This window comes from Hypanus sabinus, chromosome 9, assembly GCF_030144855.1.
Source record: "Hypanus sabinus isolate sHypSab1 chromosome 9, sHypSab1.hap1, whole genome shotgun sequence".
Lineage (NCBI taxonomy): Eukaryota > Metazoa > Chordata > Chondrichthyes > Myliobatiformes > Dasyatidae > Hypanus > Hypanus sabinus.
In genome coordinates, this window is record NC_082714.1 from 38,531,801 (window position 1) to 38,549,718 (window position 17,918).

General features: G+C 45.2%; 2 protein-coding genes across 2 annotated transcripts in view; one reads left to right on the forward strand and one right to left on the reverse strand.

The window, feature by feature from the left end:
- Positions 1-17,918, forward strand: part of LOC132399273 (uncharacterized) — a 63,422-nt gene that overhangs the window by 30,064 nt on the left and 15,440 nt on the right. The gene's annotated exons all lie outside the window — the stretch shown is intronic.
- Positions 1-17,918, reverse strand: part of mmd2a (monocyte to macrophage differentiation-associated 2a) — a 110,134-nt gene that overhangs the window by 25,158 nt on the left and 67,058 nt on the right. Inside the window, exon 5 of the mRNA XM_059979499.1 lies at positions 11,061-11,135. Within this exon, the coding sequence (XP_059835482.1) occupies positions 11,061-11,135 (75 nt within the window). The remainder of the gene's footprint in view (positions 1-11,060; positions 11,136-17,918) is intronic.

Sequence of the window (17,918 nt, forward strand, 5' to 3'; positions counted from 1 at the left end):
CCTGGCACATTAGCATGTCCCTTTCACTATCCTCTATGTCCTTGTATTTGATGAATATTGACACAGGTACTTGTTTAGTGCTTACCCATATCCTTTGACTTCAAGCACAAGTTCTTCTTACCCTTTCTCTAGTTATTCTCTTGTTTTTAATATTAGTACAAAAATCGTTGGGACTTGCGAAGGTAGAGTAGTTGTATTAATGTTGTATACATGGATCTTAGTAACACATTGGACAAGGTCCTGCAGCATAGGGTTATCCAGAAAATTAGGATGCCTAGGAGCCATGGTGACTTGGTTGGTTGGATCCAAAATTAATTTGGCCATAGAAGGCAGTGGGCAGAGGTGGATGGGTCTTACTCTGGATGGAGGACTGTGACTAGTGATATTCCATAGGGTTCTGTATTGGGACCTCTGTTATTTGTCACATATATAAATAATTTGCATGAAAATGTGGTAGGGTAGGTGATTAAGATTGGTGGTGTTGTGGATTGCATAGAAGATTACAAAGGATAGAGCAGGATGTAGATCCTTTAGCAGGCTCCCTAAATGTGGCTGCACAGAATGATAGGGTCATAAAGAAGGCATATGCCATGCTTGCCTTCAATGGTCAAAGCACTGAGTTCAAGAGCCAGGAGGACATGTTACAGCTTTATAAAATACTGGTGAGGCCACATTTAGAATATTGCATTCAATTTCTCCAGAGTGTTGGAAACTAAGTGGAGATTTGATAAAAGTTTATGAAACTATGCAAGGCATATGTAGAGTAGGTATCTTTTGCTCAAGATTGAAATAGCTAGTAGTAGAGGGTATGCATTTAAGGTGAAAGGGGAGTGTACAAAGAAGACATGCAGGGCAAGTTTCTTTTATTACAGAGAGTAGTGAGATTCTAGAATGCACTGCCTGGATGGTGGTAGAGGTGGATAGCATAGAAACTCTTAGATAGGCACTTGAATATGCTGAGAAGGGAGGGATATGGTTAATGTGCAGGGAAAATGGACTAGATTAGGATTTCATTGGTTTAATTAGTTCCGTACAACATCATGGGCTACAGGGCCTGACCCATGTTGTACTGTTTTATGTTCGGTGATTCTCGTTAATCCTGCTTTTGGCCTTCCTAATCCCCTGCTTGAACTCTTTCCTGATGAAAGGTCTTGGCCCAAAATGTCAAAATGTCCATAGATGCTGCCTGATCTGCTGACTTCCTCCAGCATGTATGTGTTACATTGTATTTCCACGTCTACAGGGTCTCTTGTGCTTATGATTGAGCTCTTCCCTGCTTTCTTTATATTCATCAAGAGGCCTGTCTGATTTTAGCTTCCTAAACCATATATACATTTCTTTTATACTTTTTGACTAAATGCATAACCTCTTTCATCATCCAAGGTTCCCTGACCTGGCCATTCTCATCCTTCCTCATTGGAGCATACCATCCTGAGCTCTGATCAGGAGGTCTGTAAACAACTTGCACATGACAGATGTGGGTTTACCTAATAAAAGCTGCTCCCAATTAGCTTCTCTTAGCTCTTGTCTAAGAAAGTTATAAGTTGCTCTCCCTTAAGTTAATATTTTCCCAAGATCCAGATTTATCCTCATTCATAACTATATTAAAACCACTACCTTAAAACTTAAGGAATTGAGATCACTTTCCTTTTTAAAGAAGAAGCAGTGTAGTGTGCAGTATATGTACTGTATGTGTTGAGTACTTCTAAGAATTGAATTAAATCACATCATATTGCTCATAACCCACTGTTATACTCAGACACTTCAGATTTAATTGAGAGTTAGTGCCTTTAATAAAAAAAAATACTGTTTATAGCAACACACACAAAATGCTAGAGGAACTCAGCAGGTCAGGCAGCATCTGTGGAGAGAAATAAATAGCTGGCGTTTCAGGTGGAGGCCCAAAACAGTGATTGACTCTTTACTTCTCTCCAATAGATGCTGCGTGACCTGCTGAGTTCCTCCAGCATTTCTGAATCAGAATCAGAATCATTTTGTGTGTGTTGCTCTGGACTGCAGAATCTCATGTGTTTCTGTTTATAGCTCTGTGTTGATTTATTATTCAAGCAAGCAGCAATACAAATGGAAACTGCACTCATAATAGATAAAAGTTTCCTAATTTCAGTAAAGTTTTATAAAAATCTCTAGAAATCAAATCACTAGTGATCCAATTGGATCTTCAACTATTTACAAACTATTTTCATTGTAAACATTTCCCATTTATGCTTTGCAGAGTTCAATCTGAGCAAATGTGAGGTGTTACACTTTGGGAAGTCTAATGTAACAGGAAAGTATGCAGTTAATGGCAGGACCTTTAACATCCTTGATGTACTGAAGGATCTCGAGGTCCTGCCCTATAGTTCACTGATACTATAGTTCACTATAGTAGATACAGTAGATACAGTGGTTTAAAAAAAAGGCATATGACATGCTTTCCTTCCATTGGTCAGGGCACTGAGTACAAGAATCAGAAAGGCTGAAATTGAAGTATCTGGCTGGTTCCACTGTATGGACGTGGAGGCTTTGGAAAATGTGTAGAAGAGGTTTACCAGAATGCTGTCTGGATTATTCCTGAAAGGTAGCACAAATCCCAATTTATGTGGGTAAAAAATGATCTAGGACTCAAGATGGTTGGCGTTTACAGGAATCCCTGTGAATGCAGGGCAGCGTATATCAGCCAGATGTGGCGCACGGTGGAAACCCATATCAAGGAGCTTAGGAGGTATACGTTAGCCAGAGAAATCAGTGGTAGCAGAACACTGCAAACACAACAACTTTGACAGTGCAGAACTACTATGCTGTGCCAATGGCTTTTGGGAGCGTCTGATGAAGGAAGCCATTCGTTGGCGTGGCTATCCCTCGAGATCGAGGATGATGGTCTTTGTTCTGTTGATCTATTTATGAGTTCTCAAGTGGCTTATGAGTCTAATCTTGACTTTGAAAGTTCTTCTGCATTCAGGACAGGTAGTTCCAGATGGCAGATCAGGCTTTGGTTGTTGCTGTCTCTCTCTCCATTTTCTTCTCTTTCCTTCTAATTCTGCACATCCGTTGGTTTCGAAAGTTGCTGTTCCTTCCCAGATGATGGTTTGCCAGGGTTTCCTGTACTTGGCATTGGTTTCCCAATTGGTGATGTCGATGTTACATTTCCTCATGTTGGCTTTTACGACATCTTTGAATCTCTTCTGCTGGCCGCCTCTTTTACATTTGCCTTCTTTAAGCTGGGAGTAGATTTGTTTCGGCAGATATTTGTCTTTCATCTGTACAACATGATCGCTCCACCTTAGTTGGTTCTTGATGACATAGGCTTCAATGCTTGTTGTTTTTGCTTCATTTATCATGCTGACGTTGGTTCTTCTATCTTCCCAGCTGATATTTAAGATGTTTCGAAGACAGCGTTGATGGAACTTTTCAAGTGCCTTCAGATGTCGTCGGTATGTTGTCCAGGATTCTGATGCATACAGGAGTGTTGGGATTACCACTACTTTGTACACTAACATTTTGTTGTCTGTTTGGATGTCACGATCATGAAAAACTCTTGTTCGGAGACGTCCAAAAGCTGTTCCAGCGCATTTAAGACGATGTTGGATCTTGTCATTAAGGTCAACATTGGAGGAGAGGTGACTTCCAAGATACAGAAAGTGGTCCACATTTTCCAGGGTTATTTCGCCAAGTTGAATTGATGGTTCTATCCAATTTGTCTCAGTTGGTGATGGTTGGTAAATGACTTGAGTCTTCTTGGAATTGATGTTAAGTCCAAGTTTTGTGTATGCACGGTTGAAAGCAGTCAGAATCTGTTATAGGTGGTTTTCTGAAAGAGCTACAACACTGTTATCATCTGCGTATTGGAACTCGATGAGGGAACTTGTGGATGTCTTGTTTTTGGACGAGACAGGCAAGATTGAAAAGTATGTCATCTGTTCTGTAGACAATTTTGATTCCTGGGGGTAGGTCATCCTTGATAATGTGGATGATTATCACAAGGAAGATGGTGAACAAAGTTAGGGCAATCACGCATACCTGTTTTACTCCTGATCTAACTTGAAAAGGCTCACAGTTACTGTTGCTGACCATGACTGTGGCAAGCATGCCATCATGGAAGAGTCTCAGGATTCGAATGTACTTTTCAGGGCATCCATATGTGGATAGGATACCCCATAGGAGTTCCCTCGATACGGATTCAAAGGCTTTGGTGAGGTCGATGAATGCCATGTACAAAGGTTGAAGTTGTTCACGACAACTGTAGTTGTCGCATTGTGAAGATCATGTCGATTGCTCCACGTGATGGTCTAAAACCGGCTTGTGTCTCTGGAAGGATCCTCTTGGCTAAAGGAAGCCTTTGAAGTAAGACTGGAGAACAAGAATATCAACAAAGACAAAGGTCTTGCTCTAAGTAAGAACTGGAATACGGTTTTAGACAAGGTGGGACAGTGGAAACCTTATTAGTTGAGGACTAACCAACCAAGAGGGACGGACGACAAAGTAAAGTATATGTACCACCAGACTAGAGATATCTAGGCATCATCCCTGATGAAGATGACAGAGTTTATCATCGAAATATCAGTTAAAACTGACACCTGGACCTGGCTGAAAGCACAAGAAGAGTTTATGCATCATATAAATCAGGAAACCACTAGATCCTTGAACATATAAGCTATAAGGAGAGGTTAGACAAACTTGGGTTGTTTTTTCTGCAGCAACAGAAACTGAGGGGAGACCTCATTGAAGTTTATAAACTTATGAAATGCATATAGAGCAAAGACAGTCAGAATATTTTTTTCCAGCAGAGAAATGATGGGGACTGGAGAGAGAATGTTCAAATTAAATGTGCGGGCCAAGTTTGACATTAAAAGTGTAAGTTCCTGGAATGGGCTTCCAGAATAGTGCTGGAAGCAGATGTGATAGTGTTGTATACAAGGTTGCTGGATAGACAAATGTATATGGAGGTATAGGGACTGTGTTCAGGGAAAGAGATTCAGTTTCATTTGGCATTGTGTCTGGCACAGGCATGGTGGGCCGAAGGGCCTGTTTCTGTGTTGAATTATTCTATATCCTGAGTTACATGAGGTCTTTGTAACTTTATAACATTATTCTAAGATTAGTAACCTTTATGCCCCTAAATTACCTTTGGCAAGAAATTCAATTGCACACTTCTTTCCAGAGTTATGTGATTAAAAATTGGCCAGAGTGGAATGTGCTAATAACATCTCCACTTTACACCTCTGCCAAAATCTGAAAGGGCATTTCCCAGAACGATCATATTTATGTCTTCAACTCAATTCCCGCACTAGTTGTTCAGGAAAGGTATCATTTCTTTTTTGACACCGCGAGGAAATTAAACAAGATAATTCCAAAGACAATCATGATCCGACACTTAAAGAATAACTAGGTCCTAATACCGCACTATCTCATTTGGATCTAAGAAGGCTTGTACTGTATTTAGCCTTGGTTCTTGATGCACCATCAATAACTCACACTGAGATGTAAGGCGAGATATCGGCTTTTATTGACTGGAAAAAGGAACCAGGAGTGAGTGTCCATCATACTATGTCCTGGAGACTGAGGCCGAGCGTCAGGCCTCAGATCGCCTTTATACAGGGGCCTGTGGGAGGAGCCACAGGAGCATTCAGCAGGGGGCGTGTCCAGACAGGCACATAGTTCACCACATTCACCCCCCCTTTGTTTGAAAGAGTCCCCATGTGGCGAAGTTTCTTACAAGTCAAGTCTATCAGGTGGTCGAATCTGTCGCTGCGATCTACGTAGCACCGGCTGTGATCGCATGGATGCCGACAACATTGGTGATTGCACAGGGGACGGAGATTGCGCTTGTTCCTGCCCACTAGGCGCCGGTGATCCCTCACGCATGTGCGAGGTGCCTGGTATAAATGCGTACGAAACGCCCGGTATACAAGTGTCGTGAAGAGTCTGTGTAGGGCCTGGTGAGCACAGTGTCACCTCTGGTGCAGGGTTCATAATTACCGGAGAGCCTTCAGGGTAGTGGTCTGCTGCACCTGCGGGTGCCAGGTCGCGGATGGAGACCGTGTCCTCCCACCCATCAGGTAAGACCACGTAAGCATACTGGGGGTTCGCATGTAGAAGGTGAACCCTCTCTACCAGCGGGGAGTATTTATTGCTCCTCACATGTTTCCGGAGCAGCACTGGCCCCGGGGACGTCAGCCAAACTGGTAGGGTGGTCCCAGTGACAGACTTCCTGGGAAAAGAGAATAGGCGTTCGTGAGGGGTGGCATTGGTGGACGTACATAACAGAGATCGGATAGAGTGCAGTGCCTCAGGGAGGATCTCCTGCCATCAAGAGACCGGCAACCCTTTTGACTTAAGGGCTAAAAGTGTGGCCTTCCACACTGTGGCATTCTCCCGCTCCACCTGGCCATTACCACGGGGATTATAACTCGTGGTCCGACTGGTAGCAATGCCCCTAGCTAGCAAGTACTGGCGCAGCTCCTCACTCATAAAGGAGGACCCTCTATCGCTGTGGATATAGCAGGGATACCCGAACAGAGTGAAGAGCTGGCGCAGGGCTTTTATGACGGACGTGGCAGTGGTGTCGGGGCAGGGGATGGCAAAGGTGAACCGTGAGTACTCGTCGATAACACTGAGAAAATAGACATTGCGGTCAGTGGAGGGAAGGGGGCCCTTAAAGTCAACACTCAGTCGTTCAAAAGGGCGGGTGGCCTTGACAAGTTGTGCCGCGTCAGGACGGTAGAAGTGCGGTTTGCACTCAGTGCAAATTTGGCAGTCCCTGGTCATCGTCCTGATGTCCTCCAGGGAGTATGGCAGGTTCCGAGCTTTCACAAAATGGTAAAATAGGGTGACCCCCGGATGGCAAAGTTGTGCATGAAGGGTGTACAGCTGGTCGAGCTGTGTGCTAGCACATGTTCCCCGGGATAGGGCATCAGGGGGCTCATTGAGTCTGCCAGGCCGGTACAGGATATCATAGGTGTAGGTGGAGAGTTCTATTCTCCACCGCAAAATCTTATCATTTTTGATTTTGCCCCGCTGTTGGTTGCTGAACAGGAACGCAACCGAGCACTGGTCGGTCAGCAAGGTGAACCTTTTGCCAGCAAGATAGTGCCTCCAGTGCCTAACAGCCTCCACTATGGCCTGGGCTTCTTTCTCCACCGCGGAGTGCCGAATTTCGGAGCCTTGGAGGGTGCGAGAAAAGAATGCTACTGGTCTGCCTTCCTGATTGAGGGTAGCAGCCAGAGCAAAATCGGAGGCATCACACTCCACTTGGAAGGGAGCGGTCTCGTCCACCGCATGCATCGTAGCTTTGGCAATGTTCTCTTTAATGCAGCTGAAGGCCGCGCGGGCCTCAGCAGAGAGGGGAAACGAGGTAGACTTGACCAGGGGGCGTGCCTTGTCTGCGTAATGGGGGACCCATTGGGCGTAATAGGAAAAAAAAACCCAGGCACCGTCTGAGGGCCTTGAGAGTGGTGGGAAGAGGGAGTTCTAACAGGGGGCGCATACATTCGGGATCAGGGCCAATAACCCCGTTTTCCACGACATACCCAAGGATAGCAAGGTGGGTGGTTCCAAACACACACTTGTCCCTGTTATAAGTAAGGTTCAGAGCTGCGGCCACTTGGAGAAATCGTTGGAGGTTGGCGTCGTGATCTGGCCTGTCGTGACCACAGATGGTGATGTTATCCAGATAGGGAAATGTGGCCTGCAGTTGGTACTGGTCCACCATCCGGTCCATTTCCCTCTGGAAGACAGAGACACCATTCGTGACACCAAAAGGGACGCGCAAGAAGTGATAGAGCCTGCCGCCCGCCTCGAAGGCGGTGTAGGGGCGGTCCTCTGGGCAGATGGGGAGCTGATAAGCGGATTTCAGATCTATTGTCGAGTACACCTTGTACTGAGCAATCTGGTTGACCATATCCGCGATGCGGGGTAGGGGGTACGCGTCAAGCTGCGTGAACCTATTGATGGTTTGACTATAGTCCACCACCATCCTATTTTTCTGCCCAGTCCGAACAACAACCACCTGGGCCCTCCAAGGGCTTGTGCTTGGCTCAATGATCCCCTCCCTGAGCAGCCGCTGCACCTCCGACTGAATGAAGGCCCTGTCCCGCGCGCTGTACCGCCTGCTTTTAGTTGCCACAGGCTTACAGTCAGGGGTCAGGTTGGCGAACAGCGGTGGGGGAGGGACCTTGAGAGTGGAGAGGCTGCAAGTGGTGTCGGTAGCGCAGCTGTCGGCATGGTTCTGGATGGGATGTGTGTGTGTGTGGTCAGTAGTGAAGAAGTCCCACAAAACTGAGGATTCCTGACAGTGAGTGGTGGGAGGGGCCCGTCATACACCATAGTCACACTTTCGAGATGGCTCTGGAAGTCCAGCCCCAATAGCACAGGTGCGCACAAATTAGGCATGACCAGCAGCTCAAAGTCCCGATATTCTGTGCCTTGCACCACCAAAGTCGCTACACAACCTGCCCGGATGTCTGCGGACTGCGACCCAGAAGCCAAATAGAACCTCCGACTTACCGGCCGCGTTGCAAGTCCGCAGCGTTGCACTGTGTCCGGGTGAATAAAACTCCCAGTGCTGCCCGTGTCAAACAGGCAGTTAGTCCTGTGCCCCTCCACCCGGATGTCCATCATTGACCTTGCAAGCTGGTGTGGGGCGCTTTGGTCGAGAGTCACACTGGCCAGAATTGAATCGCCGTCGGGGTACCCGGTCAGCATCGGAGGGCTGGGGGCGGGGCATGCTGATGTCGACAAAGATGGCCGCTCACATCCGGGGTACCTGGTAAGCATCCGAGGGTCGGGGGCGGGGCGTGCTGACGCTGACAAAGATGGCCGCCCACATCCGGGCATGCAAGATGGCGGCCCCCACATTTCACCCGCAGCACTGCACTCTGCTCGAGGTTGAGACTTACAGACCTTGGCGAAATGGCCCCGCTTTCCGCAGCTGGAGCAGGTCGCTTCTCGCGCTGGACAGCGTTGTCGAGGGTGTTTTTTATGGCCACAGAAAGAACAAAGCACAGGCTTCTGACGGGCTGCCGCTGTGGTCGGGTTCGGGGAGCTCGTGGAATCGCGACTGGCAGCGGCGTTGGCGAATTCGCTCCCGGGAGCCGGCGGTGGCGGGGTCTGAGGTGTCCATGGAACCGGCAGGGAATCGCGCGACTGGACAGCGTCAGCATTATGCAGCGCAGCTTCCAGAGCGTTGGCCTTCTCCATCGCCGAGCTTAAGGTAAGGTCGGCATTTTCCAGCAGTCGCTGGCGCATGTACACTGACCTCAGTCCCGTCACAAAAGCGTCTAGCACCAGCAGCTCCGCATGCTGTTCTGCCGTGAGCATCTTGCAGTCACAAGCTCGGACGAGTGTCTGTAGTGCTCGGAGAACCTCAGCGCACGATTCGCCAGGCCGCTGTTGCCGGGTAGCTAAACGATGTCTTGCGTAGACGGTGTTCACCGGCCGCAGGTACTGTCTTTTGAGGGCGTCCAGTGCCCCAACGTAGGTCGGCAGGTCCTGGATAATGGAGTAAACTTTGGGGGTGACCCTCGAGAGGAGAATTCTGTGCATAACGGCGGGTTCAGTTGCACGAACCTCCTCCAAGTACGATTGGAAGCACGCAAGCCAGTGTTCAAAAGCGAGAGCTGCGTCAGGGTCTTGAGGGTCCAAATCCAACCGGTCCGGACGCAAAACGGTTTCCATGTTTTAAAACTTCCAGTCAATAAAATTGATGCACCATCAATAACTCACACTGAGACGTAAGGCGAGATATCGGCTTTTATTGACTGGAAGAAGGAACCAGGAGTGAGTGTCCATTATACTATGTCCTGGAGACTGAGGCCGAGCGTCAGGCCTCAGATCGCCTTTATACAGGGGCCTGTGGGAGGAGCCACAGGAGCATTCAGCAGGGGGCGTGTCCAGACAGGCACATAGTTCACCACAGTTCTCCACAATTTCCCTTTCCAAACAACCCAGACATCAGCTGGTAATCTGAACTCTACCCAGCATGCTCCAGATCCCAAATCTTTCAGTTAGACCCACCTTCCTGAGCTCCATTTTTCCATTACACCGACTACCCCAGTCACTTACTTTGGTCTCTAAACCAAACTTCATTACTCATCTCCCCAACTTCAGGCCCTGACTTTACATTTTACGAACCACCTTTTCATATCTGGAAACATACTGGCCTGGGTGCAGTAGAATCACTGAACTTGCAAAATTCATTTCAAATACCATGTATTTCATACCAAATACCATTCAATTCAAATATCATTTCATACCCCCCATTAATCATGTCCCAATCAAGACCATTACCTCAATTAGATCATCCTGTTCACCTTCCCATTCATTTTACCAACACTGGAACGATTGTCACCTCCTGTATCTCCAGTTCCTGCCCACCATATGATTCTTTCCCTAACAGTCCTCTCTGATCTTCTCTAAGCCTCAGAAGCACCTCCTCGTCCAAGGTGCATTTCCTCCATGTTCTCCACTCACACAATAGTGGAGATCATGGTGATAAAGCCAATTACGTTGTGTTACAATGTCTTAGGTGCTATGAGTGATTGAGCATCTGATTTGAAGAAACTTAGAGCAAGCTGCTACTATCATTCTGCTCTTAAGTGGCCATACTTAAACAGTTGCTATGGGTGAAGCTGATATACCCATTGAAAGTGGATTAGTTGTTACTCTGTCTCACTGAGGATTTCACGATTCCTGGAAGTCCCTGCTGGGATGAGTGCTCCTTGGCAATTTTAGATCAAATCAGAGGACGATGGAAAATTAATGGAGCTTTTCACTCACTGCAAAAAATCTGAGTCACTGCATCTTTTAGGGAACACCAGGACAAACAGTACCTGGAGTTATTAAGTTCAGGACCAACCAACAACTTTTGCAGATTAAGGTGCTATTTAGGAAAATTCATTGCAGAAAAAGGGTGTCCTGTAGTGAAATTATACCAGGAAGAGAGGTCAAATTTCCAATAAAATATGAGACATATTGTTTGCTGTTGGTAACACCAGGTTAATGGTATTTGCTTTAATAATTATCACTGTTATAAAGTCACAATTTTTAGTTCTTTGTTGACTCACCAGGGGGCATATGAGGCAGCAATGAAGAAGTAGATCACCATCCTGTCAAACATGTGGAAGCAATGCTCCATTGTTCTGGATACAGAAAAAAGATAATTGTGTAGAATTCCACTGTACGTCATACAGACACATAATTTACATAAGCATTGATTTGCTTCACAAAGAATAAGTAGGACATCATCCTTCAAAGTGTAATCTTAGCTCAGTATAGAGTCATTATAATTTTTTCAATTAAAACCAGCTGTATCAGAACTGTTGCGATCCCTGCCCTTTCCCAAAAATGGGCCAGACTGTCAGACTGTTTGTGTAATAACTAGGCTGTCTTCTAAATTCAGTTAAATCATTGTACAGAAGTGTGTGTGTGTGTGTGTGTGTGTGTGTGTGTGTGTGTGTGTGTGTGTGTGTGTTCGCTCCAGAGTATTTACAGCCACAATCACTCACATAAACAGAAAACCTCAGAAGTACACACCACTTGCTGGCCTTTTATTGTGTATTATTTTAGACAAGCATCATATAGATAGGCACTACATGGTATTTGATAATACTGCATGTCCCCAGCAACCCACCAAATTGAGGTGGTGGGGCCCAGCTTCAAGAGAGGGGAATAAGCCAATGTTTGGCCATTGCTGGAGCGGACATAGAGGCGACTTGAAGTAGGCGAATTGAGGCGAAGCAGAGTTGAGGCAGGGCCTGGGCCCAAGAGCAAGGACCGACCCACTGTTGATTGTTGTGTATGTGTCGAACTGAGGTGGCGTGCCTGGGTTCTGGGCCCAAGAGCATATTAAACCAGCAGGGCCTGGGTCAGAGTGTGAGGAACAGTCTGAGGTGTGGCTGATTTAAGCACCGGGCCTGACTGGATAGGTCAAGGTGTTGGGGCCAGAGGAGAGGAAAAGGCTGGTATTCAGTTCACTGCTCCACGAGGTTTACTCATCTCCATGCTGAAATGAGGTTGTGGCCTGCAACTAAGGGGTTCCTGGACAGGCTGTAGAAAATACTTGTTTCGTGGCTGTGGATTCACTTCGGTGAACTTCAATTCTGAATGTTACTTTTATTGTTTGCACGATGTTTTTTCTCTGCACGTTGGGTATTTGACAGTCTTTTCTAATGTCTTTTTTGTTTTGTGGCTGCCTGTAAAGAGACGAATCTCAAGGTCATATATAGTATACATGAAGAAGAAGAAAGGCCTTAACTCCGAGTGGAATCTTCAGGACGCTGTTGTGATGGCATTTTTTTTAGCAGGCTTTCTTGTTTTTACGAAGCCAAGTTGCTAGCTCGACGCTCAACCCAGCACGGATGGAAAGCGTGCAAGGGAGCCGGCTGGATTCGAACTCTGACGCCTTCGCTCCAAAGTCCGGCGCTGATGCCACTATGCCACCAGCCGGCCATATAGTATACATACTTTAACAATAAATTTACTTTGAACTTTCAACTTTTGGACTCCCCTGTGTATTACCACCAATTTAAAATATGCAGAGTAAAAAATACATTGTGCTTTTGAATAAAATTTCCAGACCTCCATGTTTTCAGGGCAGGGTCAATGAGCCTCTGTGGACATTTGTTGTTGAGTCACGCATCAGGACTGACAGTGTCGGCTGAAGATAACCAATATATGAAAGAGAAAGGTGGGGGGGGGGGGGTTGAGGCAGAGACTGATAGTGTAGGTGGAACCAGCTTTGGGTGGGGGCAATGGAGAGATGGAACCAGATGGGGGAGGAACAGTCTTTGGGTGCTTGAGGCTGCATTTGCATATACCGAAAATTGTGCCATGTTAGCACATTTTTACTTCCTGTTTTACAAAGGAAGTTTTTCAGTAATTATAGCATCATATTACTTGAATACTAAAATATTTACAATTCACACTATTTACAGTCAATGGCTTCCAATCACAACATAGCCATCTCTACATAGAGTGTTCTCCACCTCCTATGGTGCCCAGAAGCCCCCCAAGATACTAGCATATTGGCAGTGAGCACCAGTCAAAAGAATGCTGAATCTGCATATAATAGCATCATCAGTGTTAAGTACAGGTTTGATGCCAGTGTTACAGTGCAGTATCTAACACCCTCTCTAACTTTACATAGCTGAACTCAGGAAGGACAATAGCCCAAATCATGACCACCATCAGCACTCTGCCTCACCTGGTTCCATCTGCCCATTGCCCATGTGCCCATTCACCTGGCTTTCTTCTTTCTTATCCCTTGGTTTACCCTACCTATCACCTACCAGCCAGTGTCTAAACATTGTTCACCTTCCCTCTGTCATCTTATTCCACCTATCACCTACAGCAGTCTCTGTCTCAGCCCTCCCTCTCACTTCAATATACTGGCTATCTACTCTCTCAGTGCTGATGTGGGATTTCATTGACTATTTCTTTGCCTTCACCAATGTTGCCTGACTCAAGAAGCAGTTTGTCTCGTCTCTTGAGTCTTCATGTTCTAAAGGTACTTCACTGGAAGAATGCAATGAAGGTTTATCTTTCTTTCCTAACATAAAGTCCTGTCATTCGACAAAACAGATTGTTGAAAAATATTATTTGTCTTAATTTGCAATTAACAACCAATACAAAAAATATACAACAATAAAAACACAGGAAGGTTAAACTTGCCTTTAATACACCACACAATTACACTATTTTCTGGTCCTTTACCATTTCAGTGTTCACATGGAAGGTATTACAGGGTCCATTTACATAAAGTCAGTGGTTGCCTGGCGACATTATTCTTGTCTATTTACATTTGTGATGTTGATGATTTATGCCTCATATTTAAATAATCAATTGAAAGGTAGCAAAATATCAACAGATTAAAGCCCAGTACCTGGCACTGAACTTAAAAACAATTAGTTCATTTAACTGCTTCATATTTGTTAGTGTGATTTATGCTCTAGCACATGCTACGCGCAGCAGTGCTTCAGACATTGTAATTCTGGTAATATAGGATAATGAAGCCCATTTCCCCATTCGCCTGCATAACCTCAGAATAACATCCTTCCTTACTCCTTTCCCACTAAGGCAAAATTTAATACTTATTCAATAGAGAATTGGAGGTGGTCTTGTAAGGGGCATTAATTGAAGTGATTCCAGATTTGAAAGGAAAATATGATATTCCTGAGTACTGTCACCTAAAGTTCCCTTGAAGGGGAAGACCTATAATCTCCAACTTGGCTGAATTTAAACTAGAGCAATGTGTGTCTTATGGGGTGCATAACCTGCACCTGATGACATCTTATCAATTCCCTTAAAATATTGTGTTGTGTTATTTGTAACTTTAATCACAATTACCATTAAACGTTTTCAAAGCAAAATTCAGATTGTCAGCAGTCTTTGGATGTTAGGGGTGAATTTGCATCTGCACTAGGTAGGAATGCTAGTTTATTGGCAGTGAGTGCCAATCAAGTAAATGTTGAATCTGCGCACAATAACAATCACCAGTAGGCAATGCAGACTTGACGTCAATGCCACTGTACAGCATCGAACGGTCTCTCATTCTCACACAGCTGAACACATAGACCAGTGCAGGAAGGGCAGCAACCAGCCCGCAAACAGTGATAAAACATATTGTAATAAAGAGCAAACTGTAATCAGTTCTTACATAACTGATCTATATTTGAACACCATGAACTATGTCAAAGAAGTAGAGAATGGCTATTTGATGACAGGCAGATGTTATACCATCAATGCCACCAACCTTTCCCAAAGTGACGCTGGAAGGCCAAGTGTGGATGATCAGATCAAGTTACTTGTTTTATGGGCCAGTCCAATTATTTGATGTATCAAAATTTTTGTTTTCACATTATATGAGGCAACGACTGCAGCAAATGTCTAACATTAGACACATCTCTGGTAGACAATCCTGATCATGCAGTACTTGGGAAAAGCACTTGTTTGGCCGAGCTGTAAACACGAAACCCATAGAACTGTGCACAGTGATTATTGTCACAACAAGAACCTTTGGCAAAAGCCTGTGAGGAGGATTTCCCATGCTGGGCTTGGTTGCGTAGGTAGGAATTCAAAAGTCTCACCCTCTGGTCATTTTGCCAGGATGTCCTGATTAGTGAGAGGAACCGGAGTTGTAATAATCTATCTGGCCTAGATGGAGTGCAGCCAAGCACAAGTGAACCAAGAGAAACATTCCCATCAATTCATCCTATAATTCAAAGTTGCGAAAGCTCTCCTTTTACCTCTTCCCTTCCCATCATTTAGGGACACAAATAAGCCTTTCAGATGAAAAAGTATTAGACCATAAGACGAAGGAGCAGAAGTCAGCCATTCGGCCCATTGAGACTGCACCGCCATTTCATCATGAGCTGATCCAATCTCCCCTTTAGTCCCATTCCCCCGCCTTCTCACCATAATCTTTGGTGCCCTGACTACTCAGATACCTATCAATCTCTGCCTTAAATACACCCAATGACTTGGCCTCCACTGCCACCCGTGGCAACAAATTCCACAGATTCACCACCCTCGGGTTAAAATTTTTTTTCGCATCTTTGTTCTGAATGGGCGTCCTGCAATCCTCAAGTCATGTCCTCTCGTACTAAACTCCCCCACCATGGGAAACAACTTTGCCACATCCACTCTGTCCATGCTTTCAACATTCGAAATGTTTTTATGAGGTCCCCCCTCATTCTTCTAAACTCCAAGGAGTACAGTCCAAGAGCGGTCGATCAGTCCTCATATGTTAACCCTCTCATTCCCGGAATCATTCTAGTGAATCTTCTCTGAACCCTCTCCAATGTCAGCACATCCTTTCTTAAATAAGGAGCCCAAAACTGCACACAGTATTTCAAGTGAGGTCTTACCAGTGCCTTACAGGGCCTCAACATCACACCCCTGTTCTTATATTTTATTCGTCTAGAAATGAATGCCAACATTGCATTCGCCTTCTTCACCACTGACTCAACCTGGAGGTTAACCATAAGGGTATCCTGCACAAGGACTCCCAAATCCTGTTGCATCTCAGAACTTTGAATTCTCTCCCCATTTAAATAATAGTCTGCCCGTTTATTTCTTCTACCAAAGTGCATGACCATACACTTTTCGACATTGTAATTCATTTGCCACTTCTTTGCCCATTCCCCCAATCTATCCAAGCCTCTCTGCAGACTCTCTGTTTCCTCAGCACTACCGCCCCTCCACCTATCTTTGTATCATCAGCAAACTTAGCCACAAAGCCATCTATTCCATAATCCAAGTCGTTGATATACAACATAAAAAGAAGCAGCCCCAACATGGACCCCTGTGGAACACCACTGGTAACCTGCAGCCAACCAGAATGGGATCCCTTTATTTCCACTCTCTGTTTCCTGCCAATCAACCAAAACTCTATCCACATATGTAACTTTCCCGTAATTACATGGGCTCTTATCTTGTTCAGCAGCCTCATGTGCAGCACCTTGTCAAAGGCCTTCTGAAAATCCAAATACACAACACCCACTGCATCTCCCTTGTCTAGCCTACTTGTAATTTCCTCAAAAAATTGTACTAGGTTTGTCAGGCAGGATTTTCATTTAAGGAAACCATGCCGAGTTCTGCCTATCTTGTCATATGCCTCCAGGTACTCCGTAACCTCATCCTTGACAATCGACTCCAACAACTTCCCAACCACCAATGTCAAGCTAATAGGTCTATAATTTCCTTTTTGCTTCCTTGCGCCCCTTCTTAAATAGCGGAGTGACATTTGCAATCTTCCAGTCCTCCGGAACCAGGCCAGAATCTATCGACTTTTGAAAGACCATTGCTAATGCCTCCGTGATCTCCACAGCTACTTCCTTCAGAACACGAGGGTGCATTCCATCTGGTCCAGGAGATTTATCTACCCTTAGACTATTCAGCTTCCTGAGTACTTTCTCAGTCGTAATTGTGACTGTGCATATTTCTCTTCCCTGACACCCTTGAATGTTCGGTATATTGCTGATGTCTTCCTCAGTGAAGACTGATGCAAAATACTCATTCAGTTCCTCCACCATCTCCTTATCTCCCATTACAATTTCTCCAGCATCATTTTCTATCGGTCCTATATCTACTCTCACCCGACTTTTACTCTTTATATACTTGAGAAAGCTTTTAGTACCCTCGTTGATATTATTTGCTAGCTTCCTTTCATTGTTCATCTTTTCCCTCTTAATGACCTTCTTAGTTTCCTTTTGTAAGCTTTTAAAAACTTCCCAATCCTCTATCTTCCCACTAATTTTTGCTTCCTTGTATGCCCCCTGCTTTGCTTTTACTTTGGCTTTGACTTCTCTTTTTCAGCCATGGTTGCATCCTTTTTCCATTCGAAAATTTCTTCTTCTTTGCAATATATTTGTCTTGCACCTTCCTCACTTCTCGCATAAACTCCAGCCACTGCTGCTCTGCCGTCCTTCCCGCTAGTGTCCCTTTCCAGTCAATCTTGGCCAGTTCCTCTCTCATGCCACTGTAATTTCCTTTACTCCACTGAAATACAGACACATCGGATTTCGGCTTCTCTTTCTCAAATTTCACAGTGAACTCAATCATGTTGTGATCACTGCCTCCTAAGGGTTCCTTCACTTCCAACTCTCTAATCACCTCTGGTTCATTACATAATACCAAATCCAGTACGGCCGATCCCCTAGTGGGCTCAATTACAAGCTGTTCTAAACAGCCATCTCGTAGACATTCTACAAATTCTCTCTCTTGAGATCCAGTGCCGACCTGATTTTCCCAATCCACTCGCATATTAAAATCCTCTACAATTATCATAACACTGCCCTTCTGGCAAGCCTTTTCTATTTCCTGTTGTAATTTGTAGTCCACATCACTGCAGCTGTTTGGAGGCCTGTAGATAACTGCCATCAGAGTCCTTTTACCCCTGTGATTTCTTAGCTCAACCCATAAAG